The 21,989-nt window shown below is 38.2% G+C and overlaps 1 protein-coding gene across 1 annotated transcript; it reads right to left on the bottom strand.

Moving 5' to 3' along the window:
- Positions 1 to 4,388: 4,388 nt before the first annotated feature.
- On the bottom strand, positions 4,389 to 21,753 carry LOC147800275 (low-density lipoprotein receptor-related protein 4-like). Its single transcript, XM_087138902.1, has 9 exons — positions 21,627 to 21,753; positions 21,282 to 21,351; positions 13,018 to 13,257; positions 11,758 to 11,920; positions 11,242 to 11,369; positions 9,028 to 9,285; positions 8,708 to 8,821; positions 8,465 to 8,564; positions 4,389 to 7,731 (listed from the first exon to the last, which is right to left on the bottom strand). The coding sequence occupies exons 2-9, from the start codon at positions 21,340 to 21,342 to the stop codon at positions 7,377 to 7,379; spliced, it is 1,419 nt and encodes a 472-aa protein (XP_086995028.1). The 5' UTR covers positions 21,343 to 21,351; positions 21,627 to 21,753; the 3' UTR covers positions 4,389 to 7,376.
- Positions 21,754 to 21,989: the final 236 nt, after the last annotated feature.

Genomic DNA, 21,989 nt, shown 5'->3' with positions numbered 1-21,989 from the left:
TGGATTTTTTGAACTGTAAACTGTACAGAATTGAGCGAAAAAGTACTTCTTGATTACGAATTTCTCCCATTTAAACGAATCCGAGTTAGACCTCTCTGACTCGGAAAGAAAACACCCATTCGGAAATGAAAGCTTTCCCCAGTGGACAATTTTTATTGCCCCCTTATGGTGATAAACCAGTAGTCCTATACTTTTGACCTCTGCTAAAGGTACCAGTCCTTGGTACAAAGTGAATGACAGGTTTATGTCATCCTTTGCTGGTTGTCGTCATTCATTGCTGGATTGATCACTGGCTTGATGCTGCTTAGTGATATGAAAATAAAAAAATAAAAATTTAGAGTTTCATTGTCACATTTATAATCTATATGAAATGTTTGGTGCATGTATAAAAAAGCAATTTGTAACAAAGTAACAATCATTTGCAAACAGAATATCAATGAGATAATTGGGTCATCCTTTCATGATGGAGTCTCCAAGAGTAAATTGGCTGCCATATAAGGGCAAGGTTAAGGTGATTTCCTCATTATCATCATCCATCATTTTACAGTCTTGGTGCAGTTCTCAAAGTCGCGTCCAGGCAGTCGATGAGTTGGGAAGATGGTGTGCAGCTAAAGTAGTCAAAGATGACGAATGGTTATACCCGGTGAGTTTTATTGGATATACTGGGCATGATATCTGGGTGGATGAATGTTCTGTAAGACATCCAGTACCTCCCTATGAAGAGTATCATCAGAGACGTAACATGCTCATGTTCCATTTTAACATTCAGTTGTTGGTCTACCGGTATATCCGAAAGAAACATGATTTAAAAATTAATATGTATTTCCAAAAGATACCGGTACTTGTACAAAGAATTAATGAATAAATAGCAAATTTGTTATTTCCTTGTAAATGCACTCTACATGTTTCTGAAAGGAAAACCCACTTAGGAAGGATTAGTAAATTGGAATATTTGCGGCAGGCAAGTTTTCTGTGGTACATGTAAAAAATTGTTACCTGATGATGTAATGAAATGCCACAAAACCCTAGAAAGATATTTGAAAAGTCGTTCCGTCTTCATAAATCACAGATTTCTAGCTTTGAATATTTTACACACATGGGTGAGCATTACAGCCAACAAATATCAAATATCTTTGTTACGGAAAACCGCAGGCAAGCCACAAAAAATCACTGTCACAAAAGTGTTAAAGGAAGCAGTACAGTTTTTGAGGCGACCAGGTTGAAACAAGTGATGGATACAAAAGCACTATTCTAATAGTGGATCCCTTCAAAAGGATCTTTGTCCTGCAAGATGGAACTGCAGTAAACCTTTGAAAACATTTCATTTCCAGGTAAAGATTACTCAGATAAATGTTTTAGGGTTTCCTACATACATGTTGGTCATGCATTTTTTATACTTCTTATTCCTAAAAAATCCTGGAAAAGTCATGAAATGTAGTTTTCCAGGAAATGTAGTTTTCAGTGGAATCCCAGTTTTCACAACCAGGAGAGCAATTTAATTACAAGTTGACTCTAGTGTTTGATTTAATTTAATTATTTTGATATGTTTTCTGTTATCTTTATATTAGTTAATGAAATCTGTTTGGAGTGTATACACAGAAGTAATCTGCAAATGCATTTTAATACATTTAAAAAATCAGAATGCAATTTGTTGTTGATTTTTGTCATGATTCCTAAATATTGACTATTTTGTTGATATTTATATTGTGTTTTCGAATTTCCTTTAACAGGAAGTATTGATTCCAATGAACAACCTAAGAAAAGGAGGAAAAAGGAAAAAGCAACATAAAAAGTATTATAAGATTAATGTAGAGAAAATATAAGTCTTAAAGTGCTGTTGACTGTACAGGATATTGAAAGAAACGTGCATTCATCTACATGTATTTGCTAATAAGTCATACAAATATGGTTTTGCTTTAAGAGTGAAGAAACAAATGGTTCCCCAGTCGTCCCGCCACTATCCCATGATGAACCACCCACACTAAGGGCCAGGCAATATAAAGTACCATATCCTTGTCAACGAGCAAGCAGTAATCAATTCAAAGAAAATGCCAGATATTGTAAGAGAGGCCATAGGCTACACCAGAGATATCCAGTTATGGAATAGAACTTACTAAACTTAACAAACTATTCGGGAAAAATTAATCAGCAACCAACACATTGTGACAAACACTTCAATAAAAAAATCCCGTATGATAAGCCTTAGTAAAAAACAGAGAAGGATAAAGGTAAATCAAGACAGTCTGCTAAAATGCTCAATGTTGAAAAAAAAAAGTTTTATTTTTACGCAAATTTAAAAAGAAAACATTTGAGTTCTAGCACTCGCAAGATTTCATTCTCTGAACAAGCAGTTATTTGGTTACTTCTGCAAAGAGTGTTCAGGGCTGTCTAATGTAGAAAAACACAAATACCTAGAAATGTGGGAAGCAAAAAAGAAGCCGAGTATCAAGCACAAAAAACCAAAAACTGAAGTGGAGGATTACAACGCTAATATTGCTCCTTTTTACAAAAATCTTTAATTCAAAAATTGGATTATAACCGCATATGCCTCACGTGATTGTATGGTTTGTACTTGCACATTGAAGACTAAGACTTTTTCTAGCACAAACTACTATTTATGGATATTCTTTGACAAACCTTATTTTGATTAAAATACCCTTATCATTTGGAAAGTGCAGAGGTTTGACTAATTCATAAATCAACAAATACTTGTAGTATTACTTTTTCTGCGTTAAACTCTTAATGCTAATATTCTTATTAAGATTTATCCAATTTATTTTCTACATGAAATATTGTAGGGTATTTGTAATACAAAATTTATGACTCCATTGCGTGGGGTGATGCAAGTTCAGGAAAGATGTTCTCATGAATCACAGAGTTTATTATCCCCGCATGCACAGGACCAGAGAACTGAACCCAGGGACAGGTGGACACTCGAATTCTAACTTTTGTGTCGGTTGGCCTGAGCAGCCGTTTATTGAACTTGACACAGTTCAGGTTGTTCCCGCCCGAAGCTGGTGACGTGGAACTGCAAAAAATTACATTGCGCACAATCAAAGTATAGCTACTAAGCAATATATGGAAATAGTTCCCGCCCGAAGCTGGTGATGCGGAACTGCAAGTATATCTTACATTGCGTTTCAGGCAAAGTGTAGCTATTCAGCAAAAATTACAGAGATTGTTCCCGCCCGAGCATGGTGACGCGGAACAGCAACACATATCAGCAAAAGTACCGGTACTATGGCAATCAGCAAATGTCAGCAATTGTTCCCGCTCGAGCCTGGTGACGCAGAACAGCAACTCATATCAGCAAATACATAGAGCTATCAGCAAAAATGTATGAAAAGCAATTATCATATCAGCATTTTTTTCCGCCCAAAGTACATGGAGCGGTAAATTCATTTTGGAATGTACCTGCGCGGTACAAAGCCTTCGATATGCAAATTCAAACAGCAATTACATCTGGCAGAATGCAAAATTACCCAACTTTCATGAACAAATTAGCAAGGATTTACTCCAGCATACAATAACTTTGGGCCAACCATCAAACGCTGGGATCGGACAGCAATTTCCACGAGGTGCGGCCCGACTTGGGCTTACACTGGGTTGCTGGAATAATGGGCAACTAATGAGCATTTTCAACAACCACTTACAGCTATTTATGTCAAACGGCAGAAATTAGTGAGTACGAAATGGCTTTTCTTAATTTGGCCCCTTAATATCTAGTGACTCCCCCGACAAAAGAAGGGATCAGGCCTTTCCTTACGGCACATTCCCATAAGTGTCGTAAATAAGAATACAGTGCCTTTAAACCGAGGTCAATTTGCGGTCCCTGAACGAAATTCACGCCAAACGGGCTTGTTGCTGAATAAAGTCGGCAACATGACCGCCGCCAAATAGACCTTAGGTGGTGGTATTAAGGGGAGATGCAACAGGCAAACAATATGGCGCCAGGGCTTGGTAGAAGTTGTCGAGAATGAACGAACAACTATCATCAGTCAAATGAAATTCGTCCGCATGAAATAACGCCGCTGACGACCACTGAATCTGGGGGTGCCAAATAACACCCCCCATGAGCGTTTTGAAATAATGAGTTTATTATGCAGATTCTAGACTTTTAAGTTCGTGATTCGGCTTGTATATTATGTGTGACAGTGATTGTCATTCGAACGTACCTCAGATTGGTTATGGTTATATTACTTGTTTGTATTAAGATAATTCACGTGCGTTGTTTGTGTATTGCGCTTCAATTTTTTATAGCCACGTTCTTTTTTGTCAGTTTTTGTTAGTCAAAGGTTCTATGTAAAACTAGTTATTATTATCATGTTCTCGTGTTTCTTGATTCATTATGTGCTACAAAAACTTCTTTTGTGACGAAATTTTTAATAGTTCACTGATTTATATACATCATACAAAGACAACACACTTTGTTTTCTCAAACTGGTATTACTATTGTAGTAAAAGTGTCGGAGTCTTTTGTCAGTTCTACACAACTAAACAGTGGCGTAACTACGGTGGGGGGGCACAGGGGTTCACATGCCCCCCCCCAACGGAGGCCCGTGCCCCCGGGTGCAACCCCCCCATTTGAAATTTTGAAATGGACAAAACATATATATTCCTAGTTCAATTATTTTCAGTACCGTCTGAAAAAAAAATTGTGCACCCCCAGGTGCCCCCTCAGGTGTGGCACCCTAGTTACGCCACTGTAACTAAATGAAGTTCATTATCTACTTCCCTAGTTGTCATTCATTTCCAATTTGGTAAAACTATCAAATAGGACTCAAATTTGCTGTATGGTTTTGCATCTTCAATTAAGTGTGTTTATATCACATCTCTGATTTTGTGAATATTAGTGAAGCTATACTACCCACTTTCACTTTTTCAAAATAAAAATTTTTGTGGTTTTATGAAGTCGTTTGGAGTTTTTTTTATGGAGAGTTTTATGGAGTCGAATCAACATTGGGTGTTATTTATTTATCAAAAACCTATACAAACATGAAAGAATTGTTGAGACCATTTAAAATATACAAGGGCAAACGGGAGACGGTTCCTTTTAAAATAAAAGTTCATGATGAACTTTTATTTTAAAAGGAAAAGCGCATTCATGTCTTCGGTGACATTTCTAACCATACCTCGTGTTATTTTTATTTTATTCCAGATATTTTCGAACATATTTCTTCTAAGACAAGTTATCAGGGAAATCACACAATTTTATCGTAGAAAAATATAATTATATAAGTTGTCATTTTGGTGGATGCAAAATGGTTAAGCAGGACCACACTGAATTAATTTTTGATGGTAAGATAAACTAAAGAATCCATTTAAAATGTTGAAAAGTGGATCAAGAAAAGTTACCACCGTTTCAGCACATAAGCTTTTCATGTAATTAAACATTTCCATTACGCTGAAAGTATGCCCAAATAACCACACTGTTTATTGTTCGTATTATACATACGGAATAATATAGCTCAAAGGTATTTTTGAACGGGATAACTTATTTAGACGTTTAGGCTGAACTTAAAAGTAAATTGGCGGAGAGTAAGCATTTATTCAGTCGACAAATTTTAAGGCAAACTGGTGAAAAAGATAAGATCTAATCTCACCAAAATCACATAACTTACTCACCAAAATTAGTTGAAATTACTGTTTTGCTTGATAAACAAACGAAAGTGTCAAAACTAATAATGAGATATCTGTTTAAAAGTACATGTAGTATCAAAAAATCAAGTTCCCAAATATTTGTTCAAATTTTATTAAGTTCAAAAGTTTAATGAAATTAAACTGCGTTACAAATGATTCTTTCTCGGAAGCTGTCATTTCGAAAAACGAATAAGGTAATTCTAAAATGTTTTTGTAATGTCTGTTAATACTGAACATGTGTCCTAACTTGGGTGAAACCTTGAATTGGTTGGAGCAAGTTTGTTGGCAGGGTTTACAAGTGACTTGGCTGAGGATCGTGTTCCCCAAGAAACTGATTCATGGTCTGTATCACATGAAGCAGCACGTCAAAACAAGGCTGGGCTACATTTTGAAGGGAACGAGATAGGAGGAGTGATTCGAAATACATGTAATGATACTATTGTAAAGAGCAAAAAACTTCAAACGGGTGGCTATTCAGCATCTGTTTTCAGATTTTAAGTTCACATGTAAAGGAGCCGGGTTTATACTAGCCCATCTCACAGCCGGGGAGGGGCAGACTCTTCCCAGAACTCGGCTGTACCATGCCCGATTTTGACTGCAAAGTGTTACTCTAAAAACTCTCAAAGGCTCAACTTCGAAAAAAATGCACTGCAGAGGTATTGGAAAAAATTGTGAATATGGTGGTATAATTTTGTTCACATACAAACTGGAAACGTTTAAGTAGTCACACCTATTATGATATTGCATAATAGAAAAAGTCCTCAATGCAAACAGCTGCAATATCAGTTCTCTTGACGTTGGTGGTGTAGGAAGCCGTTAAAAGAAAACACTCATGGAAAATGATATTTTTTGTGTCAATTTTCAATCTCCCCCTCATACTTTCATGTCTTTCACACTGACATGTTATCGATATTTTCACTCCCTTATAGGCTTCCAAAACTAAGTGGCTTACAGTTTGAATAGGTTTGTCTCAAAGTCGCAGCCACCGTTTAGAAATTATCGTGATTGGATCTTGCCTTTCATATTTTCAAGTGCTATGATCACCAGGAAAACCAACGGTGTATTGTTTGATAACCTTACCCATTAAGTCTCTCTGAGCAAATTTTACAACGGGCAGCGTTTTAATTGACATACGTCATAGGGTATGCGTAGTCTTTGAGCCCTATCCAAGCCCTAACATGGGTTTCCTTACATCGATCTGATGGTCCAGATTCTGCCCATTTGGTTTAGCTCCGTCAAATGAGCGTGCAAATATTTTCTATATGAGTGGATCTGAAGCTTTCATTCGATGGCAAGGGGTTCGCAATTTGAATCTTGATTACTCTTTTTGCGGCTCAATCTACAGGCCTAGTTTTTATGACAATTATTTAATTAAAAAAATGATTGCAAGAAATGGGAGAAAACCTCATAACGACTTTGAAAAGAAAATTTAAAAAAGAAAAATTTTGGAAGATATCAAGAATACTACACTTTGTGTAAATTTCGGTCAAGCACCATCAGAATGAAGTGAAAAAATGACCGATACGGACATTTCATTTTTGTCGGTTAATTGCTATCTCTAAATACACTCTGATGCTAGACCAACCATGATACACTGCCTTGCTGTTTCTAATCCTGATGTCTTACAGACCAAACAAACACACAAACAATTTCGCCATATATCAGGGCCACATATCTGAGGCAAAGGTATGGGATATACGTTTAATCACTTGCATTAAATCTTGTTCCATGGGTTATTACATGTCAGAATAGACATCGGTGGGGGGTTTTGGATGGGCTTCCTTATTCTCAGCCAGGACATTGAAGTATTCATGCTTCACAGGCGACATCTCCACATACATATCCTGATGTTCATCTCTCGAAGACAGTGGACACAGATAGGCGTCATCTTGCACAGGCAAAGCACTAGATTTGGAAGGCAGAACTTCATGGAAAGCAGATTCCTTGTACGCAGGCGGAGCAGTGGGGTATGTGGGCAAGAAAGCAGGCGGCCGGTCCGCCACAGGAGGACCGATTTCGGTTGCCTGATTCGGAGGGGATCTGTTTTGTCTGGGCCGATTTGGACGGGATATGCCTCGGTTTTTCTTTTTCCTTAGAAACAGAAATCAGAAATAATATGTAATGTCTAACTATTAATATTCTTCTGACATCATGGAGTCTTAAAATTAAAATTTCAAACACAAATCTACTTAACTGATCAAATGTCATCTTTACGTCCTTCGGCACTGACATTTAAATAATATTCGTACACATTTCAAGCTGTAACATAATAATTTGAGGACAATTTCGATATTATACCTGATTTTGAAGTAATTGTATACGTCAGTGGATGTATTAAAACCAGTTAAGAAGCCATCTTAATTTCGTAAAGTCCAACCCAGTAAAGGTTGATCTCCTTGAAAGTTATAAAATGTTCTACGTACAAAGCTTTCAATAACAGTAAAAAGTTGAGATTTCATAACAGATATTTGTTATATTTGCTCAAAGAATTGATTGATTTGGATAATGATTACAACTTTTTCAACGTGGGTTCAGTTCTATGTTTGTGACATGTACAATACTTCTGCGAATGGGTGGGTTAATAAACATCCGATTTTCAGATAGTGGGGAAGCAGGTTCATTTGCATAAAGGACATGTAATTATGCACACAAATGAGATGGCTAATTTTTGCACGCCCCTGGATACACAACTGGTTTAAATAAATTGATAAATTGAGTATTCTTCAGTCATGTATAAAATGTTTCAGTTTCACCCTTCAATTACTGCCTGCCAACTGACGTAAAAATGTTAATAGAACAGTGAAAAATAACGAAGTCTACTCACTTCTTGACGACAATTACCACAATGATGAGGACGACAATTAAAACGACAACTCCAACTACAGCCCCGCCTACAATTACTGCAATTGGTACAGAACTCACAACTGCAAATAAGGCACAAAGGCATTTTAAAATGCAAACAGAAATATTCACTCCAAAGCCTTAAATCAACAGACAATTGATAAAAAAATCAAATGATGAACTAGAACAAACGCCGATTCCAGAGGTAATTTTATGAAGCACTTACCTTCAGAGCAAGTATCACCTTCGTAGCCAGGAGGGCACTGACATAAATACCCATTTATGACATCAACACATTTCGCCGCGTTCTTGCAAGGGGATTTATCACAGTAGTCTTGTTCTGAAAAAATCGAAGGGCAGAAACGATTACATTTGCAAATATGTTTTCGATGTAAATACGTGATACTTTTTTGTTTTTGTTTACAAAATATTACCTTTTATGGGGGGATCTGGGTCTATATTGTCCAAAATACTTGCTGGACAAAATTCGGAAGCAATAAATGACATTCTTCCTTCAGTGTGAATCACTTGAAAAAATTACATTACCTTCTTGTATATGGATTCCTCCGCCAAGTTGCACAACCTTTGGGCCAAAGGTTTCCTCGCCTATGCCATTCACATGGACACGTAAGATAGAGTACTGAGACCAGTCAGTCCAATACACGTAGTCGTTGTACACAGCCAAATCGAAGGGATGAAGGAAACCATAGCTGGAGAGGTTGACTACGAGTGTGCGATCATTCCCCGATAAGTCACTTCTCTCAATCTTGTCTTCCCAAGCGTCACACCAGTACAAATAATCGTCTGTATGTTATTACACGAGAAAAGAATTCTGTTTCTACATGGAGTAGTGGCAATGGACATCAATTCTGAGGGGGGGTAGGGGTTTATATGCCCCAGTGAGGTCATTTGGCTGGGATTTTGATCATCTACACCTTCGCCTTTAAGCTATTTCCAAACTTTCCAGTGCACTGCACTAAATAAAGAAGAGGACGCAGTAAAGAACTGTGAATTTGAGACGGTCACGGCAGGTACAGTGAGGGAGTTTAGATAAAACGTGCCACATCTGTGCCATGAACAGCATGCCTTTGTGCAAAGTGATGCCCCGCCCCAATTGAACTTTTGGAGTTTTCAAGATCAGGCAACTTTGTTTTCAAGGATTTTTGACAGAAACAATTCCATTCCTTCAGTCGGCATAGATTTACGTCACAGGCAGTGGTCGTCATCACTGCCACGCCTGCGTTAACTTTGCTTGCTGTTTTTCGAACTGTCTGCAGTGTCTGTAAAAATGATGGAGAATGCAACCGAGATGAGAACCCCTTCATCCACGTAATTTGCGGCTTAGTTTACTGCGGCAACTATAGTGAGTCTGAAAACATGTTGAAAAAATAAATCACGCGCGTAAATTCCAGGGGATAGGGGTATATATTCCCCTCACCTTTTGAAGGGAGTGGGCTATTTAATAATTCCCCCCTTTTTTGTGGGGAGCAAAAAAGTCAACCGGCTTGTGAAGCATTTGTTAGACTCCCAACAACTGAAAAGCATTCAATATCACTCAAAAAGGGAAAATAATTTTAGAAAGCTATAAGAATGCCATTATGATGTAATATTATGCATGAATTTAAAATATATTGCAGATGTACATCAATATTACGATCACCGACCTCTATATAGAGTCATCCTCCACCTTCCACATTTTTATGGACGGAAAAGTCACCCCCCACAACGAATAAAGTGTTAACAAACTCTGAAGCTCACGGGTGCATTGTTCATGACCATGTAGCATTTAGAATTGGAATCTCTGCTGTCTACTGACAAAGGACAAAGCATACTGTCTGAAACGTTGAGTACCCTTCGGTTCCTTTCAGCACCGGACACCCTCACAAAAGAGATCTCTTTCCATGTGTCTACTGCTAGCCTTTTTTTACCTAAGGCGTTCACGAATTAGATTGAGTGGCGTCTGTTGTTACAGCTTTGGTGTTAGTGAGGGTGTAGATGAGTAATGTTACCGGCAGAGGCGCCAAAGTGGAAGAAGAGTTGGGTGCTTCTATTGTGAGACAAAATCTTTTTAATTGCCCGCTGCAGACATTGAAATGGGTGGGTTTTAGGGAAGGGGGGGGCTACGTGGCTTTACATAAAATTTCTGTTTGTTTTCTTTTTTAATTAATTGCCATTTTGCACATTTAAGAATTTTAAACATATTACTGTATTTTCGCAACAACTGGTCAGAAACATGGCCCATACACCTCTTTCCCCTTGTTTTTTTGTCAGTGTCTTTCACAGCAGGTCTATGCCAGCATTTGTTTCTTCAGCAGATATTATTACGGTCATTGCTCGCCCGGCCTGCTTCGTCTAACACTGAACCGAAAGCATAAAAATGCAGGTTCCCCTCTTGCTGAGAACCCCCCAAGTCTATTTTATGCCCCCCCCCACACAGACTGTGAGAAACTACACTTGCAGAAAGCCTAGCCCTCATCATTGGGTCAAATCATATAAGTTGACACGTTTTATCCCCACAATTTTATGCAATTTCCCCACAATTTCCTCAACAAAACTATCTGTCTCCGCAACCTGTCCCCTTATGGGGAACTGGCCAGGGCACGACCTTGCGGGGTGTCTGATGGTAACAGACATAATGGTGTTGAGGATGCAAAGTGCTGATTCTGGTCTCTTGGAGTTTCATAGATAAAATAATAACGCTGTACCCGTAAACGACAACCTATAAGTACCTCAACCACCGGGTGAAACAACAATCGTTACCATTCAAGTCTAGAGTGACGCCGCTTGGCAGGGACAACTCTCCTTCAGCGATGATGGTCCAGTTACTCCCATCTAAGTTTGACCTCTGAATTCGAGGATTATTGCCCCAATTTGTCCAGTAGATGTGCCTTCACAATGATAAAATGTCAAAAACCAGTTCAGATTTTGAAATTTGTCAATATGACTTGTTTTTAGATTGATTTGACAATGCGTGTTCTTTTTATTGGGGTACGTCAGGCATACGTTGCGATTTGAACTTTCGAAAATGAACTTTCAAGGAAAGAGTTATCCGTTGTTTTTTTCTGCGGTTTACTTTTAAACGAGTGTTAATTTTCTTGCCAATTTCCGTTTCATCCCTCTAAATGGTCTGACTACCTGCAAAAATGACGATTTTTCTCGAAATAAATAAACCTACGAATGTAAGCTCTGCATATTATGCAGAGGGAAGTAACGTATATTGCATCAAGTTATGACCACTGTAGCATATTCGTGAAATTCTAGTCTGGAATTACTCACCTACGATTACTGTCAATCACGATGGTTCTGGGTTTGTCAAGATTGCTAACGATGTATTCCTTCTTACCAGAACCGTCCATACTGATTCTTCCTATGTGATGAAGTTCAGAATCCGTCCAGTACAGCATTCTCGCTACAACATCCAGGGCCAGCCCGTCTGGGACTAAGTGCATTTACAGTGTAGAAAGTGGTGTCTTTTCAGTAAATAGATATCCACAAATCAAATAAAAAACGATATTTTAACTTGAACCGCCACTACAGCTTTTTAAAATAAAGTAGAAAAGGCGGCATTTTCATCCCACTTCGGGCCTATTTACGAGGAATAAAGTCGACAGTGATATGTCACGCAATGTTATGAAGCAGACACACAAGCCGAAAATCAGTTCGAAAGCATGCCGAGTATGCTGATCAATATACAGCATATGCAAACTGCCATTTTGTACAATTATGTTATTGACTTTGCCATTTACGTAAAGAAATAAGTTTTTTTCAGGTAATGCCTTTGGCAGTAAGAGTTTGTTTTTACCAAATTAGGTCTTAGCTAAACTCAGGGTGGGAATTTACATTTAATTTGAAAAACGTTTAGCCAACACTTCACAGAGGCCGCCACCGCCAGAGTAGGCCTCGGTGTTCATAATGCATAATCATATAGTTAAACAATGCCAATGTAAATGTGTACATTGGTGTTGGGGCATTTAAAACTAGCAAGGAATATTTTTGTTTTAGAAAAAGTACATAGATACCGGAAGAAAAAAACAGTATGTAACAGGCATCGTTTACTATAAATATGAACGCCAGCTCGCGTCAATCAAGACGTCAAACCTCTGAAGGGGCGGCTCCGTTTAAACATTTAGGAAAATCTGTAAAAGGATTTGCAATTTTGTTTTGTTTATTAAATGTTTAAACGTGTAAAGGTCCCAACATTCTTACACAACCGTTTGGTTTACTTTAACCAAACAGAGTGAAGCTGAGCCGAACCAAATATGCTGAGCCAAACCAACTAAAAATGTTCCAAAAGAGGCCAAAAGAAACCATGTACATAGCCTCTCAAAGTTGAGGCTATATGGGTCTTTTACATGCATTGAAAAGGACCTGAAATGAAATAGACCCCAAATATCATTTTTTTCACTGTTTTTTCTCTTTGAAAAAAAAAAGGTCTGGGATGAGGGGGGGGGGTTGAGCTCCTTTGGTCGGCTTGCCTGTATCCAGCCTTTTTAGGGTAAACAAATGAGAAATATGACTAAATGGAATCAACAATACCTTTTAGGTCATCCACAACAGTCATTTGATTGCTCCCGTCCAGATAGGCCCTCGAAATCCTACTGAACGGTTTGGAGTCTACGTCGGTCCAGTACACCATTCTTTCCACCGGGTCATAGTCGACGGCAACAGGGCGCCTCAACTTTTTGAGAGGAATGGCTTTAATATCGGCCAGTTCTTTCTTCATGCTTCCCACGAAAATTGTGGAATTGTCAAGATCTGCAACAATGGCAAAGTCGCCTGCATGAAAATAGGATATAAGATTAGGTCTTCAGTTTGAATAAAATGTCATGATATCGAAAAGATGACGGTCAGGAAACGTGAATAAATAAACGCTAAATGTGCATGTCACGAGGGCAAACCCCGAACTGTTTAGAGATTGGATACGTGAGGTTCTTTGGATGTAGACACTGAGTTCTGTAGCCCCTATTCACGTGGAGGCCATTTTGGATCTTATTCCCCAGATCTTTTTATATATTAGAAACTGTCCATAAGGATGACACCAGACTGTATTATAATTCCTTGCGTTGTAAGAGGGGTTGTCTGATTTCAGTCACAAATCTAATGATTAAAAAACAAAATAACTGATTTATATCAATATATTTAACTGTTTGGGTAAAAAGGCAAAATGTTTCAATTTTTGAATTTGTTTACTGATTGGGAATGTTTGTAGGTTTAAACAATAAATCCCCCTCTGTGATTTAATTTTACTTCATTTAAATTGCCCACTTCAGAGTTCAATCATAGGACACAGAAGGATAGAACTCTGGCACTTCAAAGTGTTCTATGAGCATTGCCGCCCGGTCAGACACACAATAGTAAACATTCAAAAAATGCCCGATTACTTCCTGCAGCTTCAGACAAGACAAGACAAGTGGGCCAAGTAATATCCTTGCAATATTTTGTGTGTTTTGTTTGTAAATATTTAACTACAACTTATCGCCGTGACCAGGAAATAGAGAGCGAAAAGTCTCTAACATTAGATGTACTTTTGCCATCATGATTCAACTTTTTACTTTGATACGCTGTTCCATTATACATGCAATGTTTGTAATTTTATTTTGTCTTTCCAAAACACCAGTTTTCAAAGTCTTTGTATGAATTCGGCTAAGACTGGCCAACAACACGTTGACCACCACCGGACTATTAAGTTCATAGCAAACAAAAATGCGCTATTTCATCACAAGGAGTGCTCAAGATTTCTCATGAAATACCTTTTCGTATAAACGCCATAATAGAAATGATTCAAATAAAATAAAACATAATATCTCATAAACAAATTAGTTTCATTCCCAAAATAACTCCAGAAGAAAGCGTTCGATAAGGGAAATAACTGCACATGAACACTATAGGGCACACTGCCTAATACAGGCAACTGTGCAAGCATTAAATTTGGTGTTGTTTTCAGGTGATACCAAGCACCATCGATGACATGAATATTTAACTTCATATACTGCAGTGTACAACGTTTTAAGGATGCAGATTACCAGCGAAAAATTGAGGCAATGATGATAGGGTTGCAGGCCAGTAAATAGGTCCAAAATTGCCTGCGTGGGCTCCTATTAGAGCCTTTGGTGGCACATGGACTGGGTGGTTTGTTAAAAAGGTTGATGAAATGCAGGGGCAGGATTGTCAGCTTGTATTCCTGAAAGTATCGGACCAAACGGGGCCGTCGAAATTGCTCTATTTTGCTTGGAGCGTAGGCATGAATTTTCAAAGTGGCGATGGGCTTCCTGACTGTTTTTAGGGGTGATTTTCTCTGCATCATCGGTTAAGCAACAAGGCGGTTTGTAGATTTAATCAAATTACTTAATTTAAATTCCTCAATTTAAATCCAAATTTGTTTAATTTTGACACAAAACAAATAAATAAAACTATTACACATGCAGCTAATTTGCTTGCTTTTTAGCCAATTTGTCTAAATTTTTATTGAAATCAAACATCCGATTTAAATAGAAAAATTTGAGTTTTAAATTGAAAATGAAATGTCATTTTATTGCTTTCGTTTGTACTCCCAATATCCAAAAATGAACAGTTAATCTCGCTTTCAAATTCAAGATGACCAACAGTCTATAGTGATTGAGTGACGGGAAAGCGGAAAGCAATGGAAGAACATTTGACCTGCAGCTTTAATCACACGGAAAAAGAATGCCTTCTTTGTTTTTTTGTTTTTTTTGCACATCCGCAGAGCTATCCATAACTGCGTGCATATTGCACCTTAATTAAGCGCTATTTCCATATCGACATACAGAGGTGCAGAGAGCATCACCGATCAATGCCTGACGATGTGCAATCATGGCGGAGTCACTTTATCATTACCGTATTACCCAAACATCGACGTGGGGGGCAGGCTGCCAGGATAATTAGATCAGGTTCAATTTGTCGACTTTCTGCGTTAATTGATTTCGCCTGAATAGGCCTACAAACATACGCACACAAGTGTGTATTTGCCTGCAACTGGGGACCCCCTATTGTTCCTCTTTTGTTTATACCCTAACCTGTTTTAGAAGACCACCCATATGTTTTGTACACAGTTGTCAATCGGGGACCCTCTATCAATCGGGAATCTTATTGTCCTCTATAGTTCAAGGTCCCCAATTGAATGCAGAAACAAACTCACTATCGTATGACGAGCGTAAAATGATATTTATATTGCCGAATACCACCGCATACCACTCATTAAGCCCATTTTCTCCTTATGAAAAATGACGCCCCATTGACAAGAAAATAGTTGATCATAAACAAAATACATCAAACTGGAGTATCAGTTTCCCTTCAAAAGGCGTAAATATCACTTATTAACAAGGCAATGTTTGCCAACATTTTCCGAGTTTTGAAGGCTATTTTGTTTTTACATCCGTCTTGAGATCTTGCGTGCCGTAGGTGTTGTTACGAACCATTAGAACACTAGGCTTAATGATTGCGCAAAGGTAGATGAAGGGGGGGGGGCGCTATGAGGCCGTCCCCCGAAAAAAAAACCCAATCACTACCGATGAGGGTTTTTAACTTAAGGAGTTAAGTTATTAAGCGTCCTAAACTGAGGTTATTTGGTATAGAAAGAGCCATTTTGTTCGGGAAATTAGTTCTGAGCATCTGCTTCTTTGTATCTGGTGCGATCAACTAACGCAGCAGTGCACCAGGAACTATGCTTAGTTGTTCTTCATCCACCCTTGTGGGCGCGCGTTCTGTTACCTAGCGCAACCCCTGGGGATGGTCGTGTGTAAAGTGTCCGAATCAAGCAAGACAGAGGGGATGAAGTTAAACTCGAGACGACTCGTGGAAGCTAATCGAGAGCTTCAAACAAACAAAACACTGTCTCGCGAAAGAATGATTCACGATGCCAGTAAGACGGAAGGAAGGAGATGGAAAAATCTTGTTGAGCAATTACTCAATCATCGGCAGATTCCAACGAATCGTATTAAACACGATTAGAGCTGCAGTATTAGAACTGTGAAATCATTTAAAATGATAAGGGGGGGTGCTTCTGCTCAAGGTGTATGGCATGCAAAGTTACCATTTAATCCGCGTATATCGTGCATAGAGCCTGAAAGTTGATCCCTGATGGCGCGCTTCAGTAACCCTTGGACAGGAAAAATAACGTGCAAAAGATTTTAGAATTTGTAATATTTTTTTCGTTCAGTTTGGAACATGGAAAAGGGGCTTTGAAAAATCTTTGCTAGTATATTAATTTATAGAATCTGAAAAATACCTGACTTAAAAAGAAATATCCTGCCAAAAATTGACCCATCACTTCCGAAAATCTAAAATGCATGAAAAACAGTGCAATACGGCAGTCTCGTACGCAGATAAATATTTACGGTTTGAAATTTTACAATAGTCTGTGGGTAAAAACCAAAATAAAAACAGATTAAAATATTTTTGCACATTTTGATAATTTATAAGGTAATAAACAGAAAGCAATATTCTACTTTAATATTTTAAAATTAAATGTTAATATTTTAATATTAAATTTTATTATTAGATTTTTAAAAATATTTTATCTAACCTTTGCTGACGACAACTGCGTGATGTCAACTCAACAGAACCTGGAACCCATCGAATACAGGTAGGTAAATCTTTTGAAGGTTGTACAATCTCGTTTTCAAGAAAGCACGGCGAGTAAAAACAAACGTGCATGAACAACGTGACCTAGGTACGATATCGCCGGGCGTGAAAGGTCGTTACTAAAATTCGTTTTCACCCATTTCCAGGTGATTTTTCCAAAATATTACTCGAGGAAGACAAAGGTAAAATTCCAACAGGAGTGTTTCATGAGGTGGTTTCAGTAAGAAATTATTTTTCCAAAATTATCGAACGCGATAGGACGGCCCAATGTAAAATCCCCATAGGCAGACCGCGCAAAGGTTCTGAAAGCTCGCTGCGGGACCTTTTACTCTCAGGCTCTATTAAGTTCCCGCTTCCAAGGTCAGCAGGTCGCCCTCAACATTTTCTGTTTAAAAAAATTGTTATCTTGATGTCCATTGAAACTTTGTGCGTGACGTTACAATGACCTTTCCGTTGACCCAGTGTGCTGGACGAGAAACACAATAGAGATATCTCTATCAATGTAAAACAGGACGTACAACAGAGATAACTCTATTAGGAATAGAGATGTCTCTATAATAGAGACATTTCTATTCCTGAAATAAATATTAACTTCTCACGTCTGGGAATATAGACATCTGTATACGTGGATTAAATACGCGAACAGTGTAGCTTTAACCGTCTTTAATACGGTAATCAAGACTTTCCATTTTTTGATAAAGTCCACACTTAACGCACATTAAAATGAGAGGGGATTAACTTCACAGATGAATTCATCTTGGTCTCTGTTTTTGTCGCTTCAAGGAACTTCTGATTTTTTTATCGAAATATTATCTTAATAAATGTATGTCCAACTGACTTACTGAAAACCCCGTTTATTGGAACAAATGTCTCTTTATGTTGTACTCGTAAGATTACCCCTTTGTACAGAGGGGCAACATTTGCGTACCAAAACACTATCATCTAGGAAGAAACTCGCTAATCCATGAAGAAATGGCTCCCTGCCGCCCTTAAAATAATGGCAGTTCCACTCTAATATAAACTTTATTGTCAACCAACGCTTTACAGGAGTCTTTTAAGGTCACTCTCCAAACATTGTTGCTCCCCTTAGCACCTTGGAGGGAGATAATGCACTTGTCCTTCACATCTTGAATCATTTCCCTCTAAATATTTCTTACTGACATTTGCTTTCGATGTGATGGTTACATAATTGCTTCAGCTCGGAGCGCATTGATTTTATCCGTCCTAGAACTGAATTCAGGCAAACAAAAAGGTTACGAATGAATTATTAAAACCTTTGATATAGGTTTTCCCGGCAGAATTAGTTAAAACAGCATCCAAATTCATGAAAGTGCATTGACCTTCGAGCGATTTCTCGAAGCCCGTTACTCCCACAGTTGATTTTCGAAACTTTGCGCACTCAGTTTCGTTTGTGGACGTCCAATCATGCACTGTCAAGGATTCAGTTTAGTAACAGTATTATTCAATGTCACGATGCACAAGCGTCACTCAATTTCGCCCTGGGTGACTGGGAGGTGGATGTCTACCCAAATTTTACTTTCATATCCGTCAATGGGCACTCATTTTCGCAATGTTAGCTTTTCAAGGTATACGTACCCTAAGTATTGGAGAAAAGGTAGAGTTTCTGTATAATTATGAATACGTGTACAGTTCCAGAGGCATCTTGATCACTGGCGATATTTGCCCTGGATCTTTATTATCCCCAACCTTTTCATTTAACTTATACTTGTATACGTTTGTTCTGTTAAATGCTTGTGAGGATAATATCATGTTGTTATTTTTTTGAATTTTTTTGAATTTTTTTGAATTGGATTACATGAAACCAATTTTGTTCTTTCTTTTTATAAATCTTCAAGCCGGAAAAATACAAATTACAAGATTACAGCTGAAAAGATTGAGTATTTGGTCATTGTTTTAACAATCATTGAACCAGATAAGAAGAATTTGATCATTTTTTTGTCGTTTTAAGCAGAAATAAATACGTACATTATAGACAAGAGTTTCTCCCATCAAGGTGATATTAGTGTACTGAGAGAGATTTTTATGTACGAGTGATAACTTCTCTTCTTCATGATGGAATTTGTATAAATTAGTCAAACATAAAACATTTCAAATTCGTAATTAGACTTCGATGAAAAACATTGCATGGATGTCAGAAATGCTTGCCCATTCACGAAATAGCATACCTATTACGAATACCACAGAGTGACCGTGCGAATTTGACTTCTGTTCTTGGGGTTTTCTAAACTGAACAGCGACTCAAACTTTGCTGTTTAACAGGAATTTGCAATCGCGTGCTCATGGAGTTAAATTGAATGATTATTTTGGCTGATTGAATGTTGATCTGGATCGTCAATCAATTTCGCGCTAAATTGAATGAGCCTGACATTAATTGGAGCGCCAATTTTAAAAAGTTGGGCGGGAAAACCTATACTTTGCACGCCTAATCATGCATTCGATTTCCTGTATTTGCTGAAACTTTCATGGAATGAATTCTTTCTTTCTCACACAAAAATTGAATAGATACTTCCTTGAAGCTCCCTAAACTTCTTCACAATTGAAAATCAAATGTGACGGCGAAATCAGTTTGAACGTGAAAATGAGTAATCGGAATGTCGAAACAATACCGCAACATGATCAGGAACCCAACAATAATATCATGATATACCACTAAGGTACACGGCAGACTTTGAAATGGGTATTTACTTAAGCACGTGCGCTCAAAAAGCTGCATCCAGAGATCTGCTGCGTTTGGGTCTTTTAAAAGTTAGGCCCTAAGTCCAATTGAAATTTAATTGCTGCTGGGTCGATTACAGGCTACAATATATAGGGCCCAGGCACATTTCACAAATACACGTGATATCACAGTTGCCTCAGAATAAATAAAACCTGTAGACTTGTTTACAATGTGTTCGTATGGAATTTCCACGCTGTGTCAACACTCTGATTTTCTGATGGGGTTGCCAGAGTTGCAGTGACGTATGCCGTAATGGCGTGCTCTCCAGCTTGCGTACTGTGCGCCCATTGCGAAATAAATGTCTGCCCAGTTAGGATCTAAGTAAGACAGGTGTCGATTTGGGGATAGCTGTGCAACGCATTACTCGTTAACCTCGTTTCCTAGATGTCGAACAGTGCACACCCAGAGCTACCCTACTCTTCCCTCCCCGTCATCTGATCATTTACATGTTCAAAATGTCGCAGTTTTATGCTAATGAGGACCAGTCTGGTACTCATTCGTTTTAGTATGCCATGCTGGAATGACCAGAAAACAATATAATGCGGTTATTATGCGAACGTACCGGGTCATTCTGGTGACCTTAGGCCGCTAAGAGATCGCATTTAATCTCCCCCCACGGGTATCCCCCAGTATTTTTTTCTTTTCGAACTTCTTATCTGTGTCGTCTAAAACTACAATGTCTCGAATTTAATCAGTTCTCCAACCCTCTTTAGGAGTGTCATAAGCATCCAAGAGAAAAAGCGCAAGACTCTCTCAAAAATCTCAGAAATGTTCTGAGGCACTCTCTTTTCGTTGAGACGTTCCCAGGGATACTCATTCCCCTATAACTGTAACACACTTTCTAAACGTGCTTTCAGAGGGGCTCATATTTCTATCACCGTAGCTTTCAGCAATGTTTTTTCTAACTTTTTTGGCTTGTTTGGCAAGTGATAAATCACGGGAGTCAAGTTTCCACAACGGGTTTTTCTTCGTCCACAACTTTTTGGACCAGGTTTCAAATCTACCAATGCAGACATGTGAAATACGCTTTCAGTTGGAGAATGATTCCTAGATGCTTGGAGTATTTCGGGGGTTGTCATATCCATCCAACAGAAATTAAGCATTAATCCACTGCATGGGTATTATTATTTTAGGGGGGGATGCACTTTTTCCAGGGGAAATTTCCAGTGGATGGGGCAACGCAATTATCAGCGAAGAACCATTGACAGTGAAGGCCCAGCGTCGATTTATAGGTTTCTCACAGTAAATTGTAGGCCTAAGTTTTCAGCGTGGTGGGGATTCACAATTTTTTTGCCCGCAAATCTTACCTTCTGAAATTATTGTTTGTAAGTTACTTCAAGGTTATTTTTCAGTGAAATTACTTTTGTTTGGATCTCAATGCTCTCTCACTGTAAGCAAGCTCAGTAGTCATTTCCTAGAGAGTACATGACTGTTTTTACAGAATACGGGTTAGATGTCTTACCTGCAAATGCGATTCCTAAGACAACCGCCAGGACGACCACCAGAGCCGGGGTACAAAACATGTCTTGACCCTGTGGTGAACGTTAAAAAAAGTCAGTGAATGCAGTGAGTAACCGTATACGCCTTGCAAGATCAATCTCATCTTCTCGATGTTTGAATATATTACTTGTATAACTCAAATGCATCAGGGACAAGAAAAATGCATTAGGTCATGCTGCCTTTTGGAAGTCTACAATGCCAAAACAAAATCGCAGCTTTGACTCACAAAGCTCCAAAATTAAGTTATTTTTGTCGAGCGCCCTTACATAAGAAAATATGAAAGAGAAAGAGATTCAGATTTACTTACTCTTTATAACTTTCAACAAAAGAGTTGAGTTTTAACTGAATGTTTTCTTTAAATTTGAGCGTCTACTTTGTGTCAAAATTACAAAGCTGTAAGCATACCGTGTCAAGTGACTATGATCAGATTTCTTCGTTCGGGAGAGTTGAACAGAGGTTTGAAACTGCGCATGTGCAAGTAAGACGCCATTTGCTTGGTACGGGGTGATTTAGGAAAAAATAGACTAACGTAAATCCCCGTTTGGTCAATGATTTACTTGACTATTTACTTAACAGATGTTATAGTACCAATCTCTGCCTGAAAAGTCTATATAATATCGCCCATCCAAATGTGATTAAAGTTTGAATTCAACTTCTGATGTCATTCGTT

This window comes from Acanthaster planci, linkage group LG01, assembly GCF_054643075.1.
Source record: "Acanthaster planci isolate LZ-2023a linkage group LG01, COTS_SCS, whole genome shotgun sequence".
Lineage (NCBI taxonomy): Eukaryota > Metazoa > Echinodermata > Asteroidea > Valvatida > Acanthasteridae > Acanthaster > Acanthaster planci.
The sequence above is the reverse complement of the archived record's forward strand: the minus strand, read 5'-3'. Positions and strand labels throughout refer to the sequence as shown.

Bases quoted from the DNA above. Each gene is read 5' to 3' on its own strand.
- LOC147800275 (XM_087138902.1), bottom strand. From the start codon at position 21,342: ATGTTTTGTACCCCGGCTCTGGTGGTCGTCCTGGCGGTTGTCTTAGGA. The intron at 11,921-13,017 runs GTATTGTTGATT...AAATGCACTTAG, and splicing joins TGTTGTGGATGACCTAAAAG to TCCCAGACGGGCTGGCCCTG. The intron at 7,732-8,464 runs GTGAGTAGACTT...TCTGTTTCTAAG, and splicing joins GTGGTAATTGTCGTCAAGAA to GAAAAAGAAAAACCGAGGCA.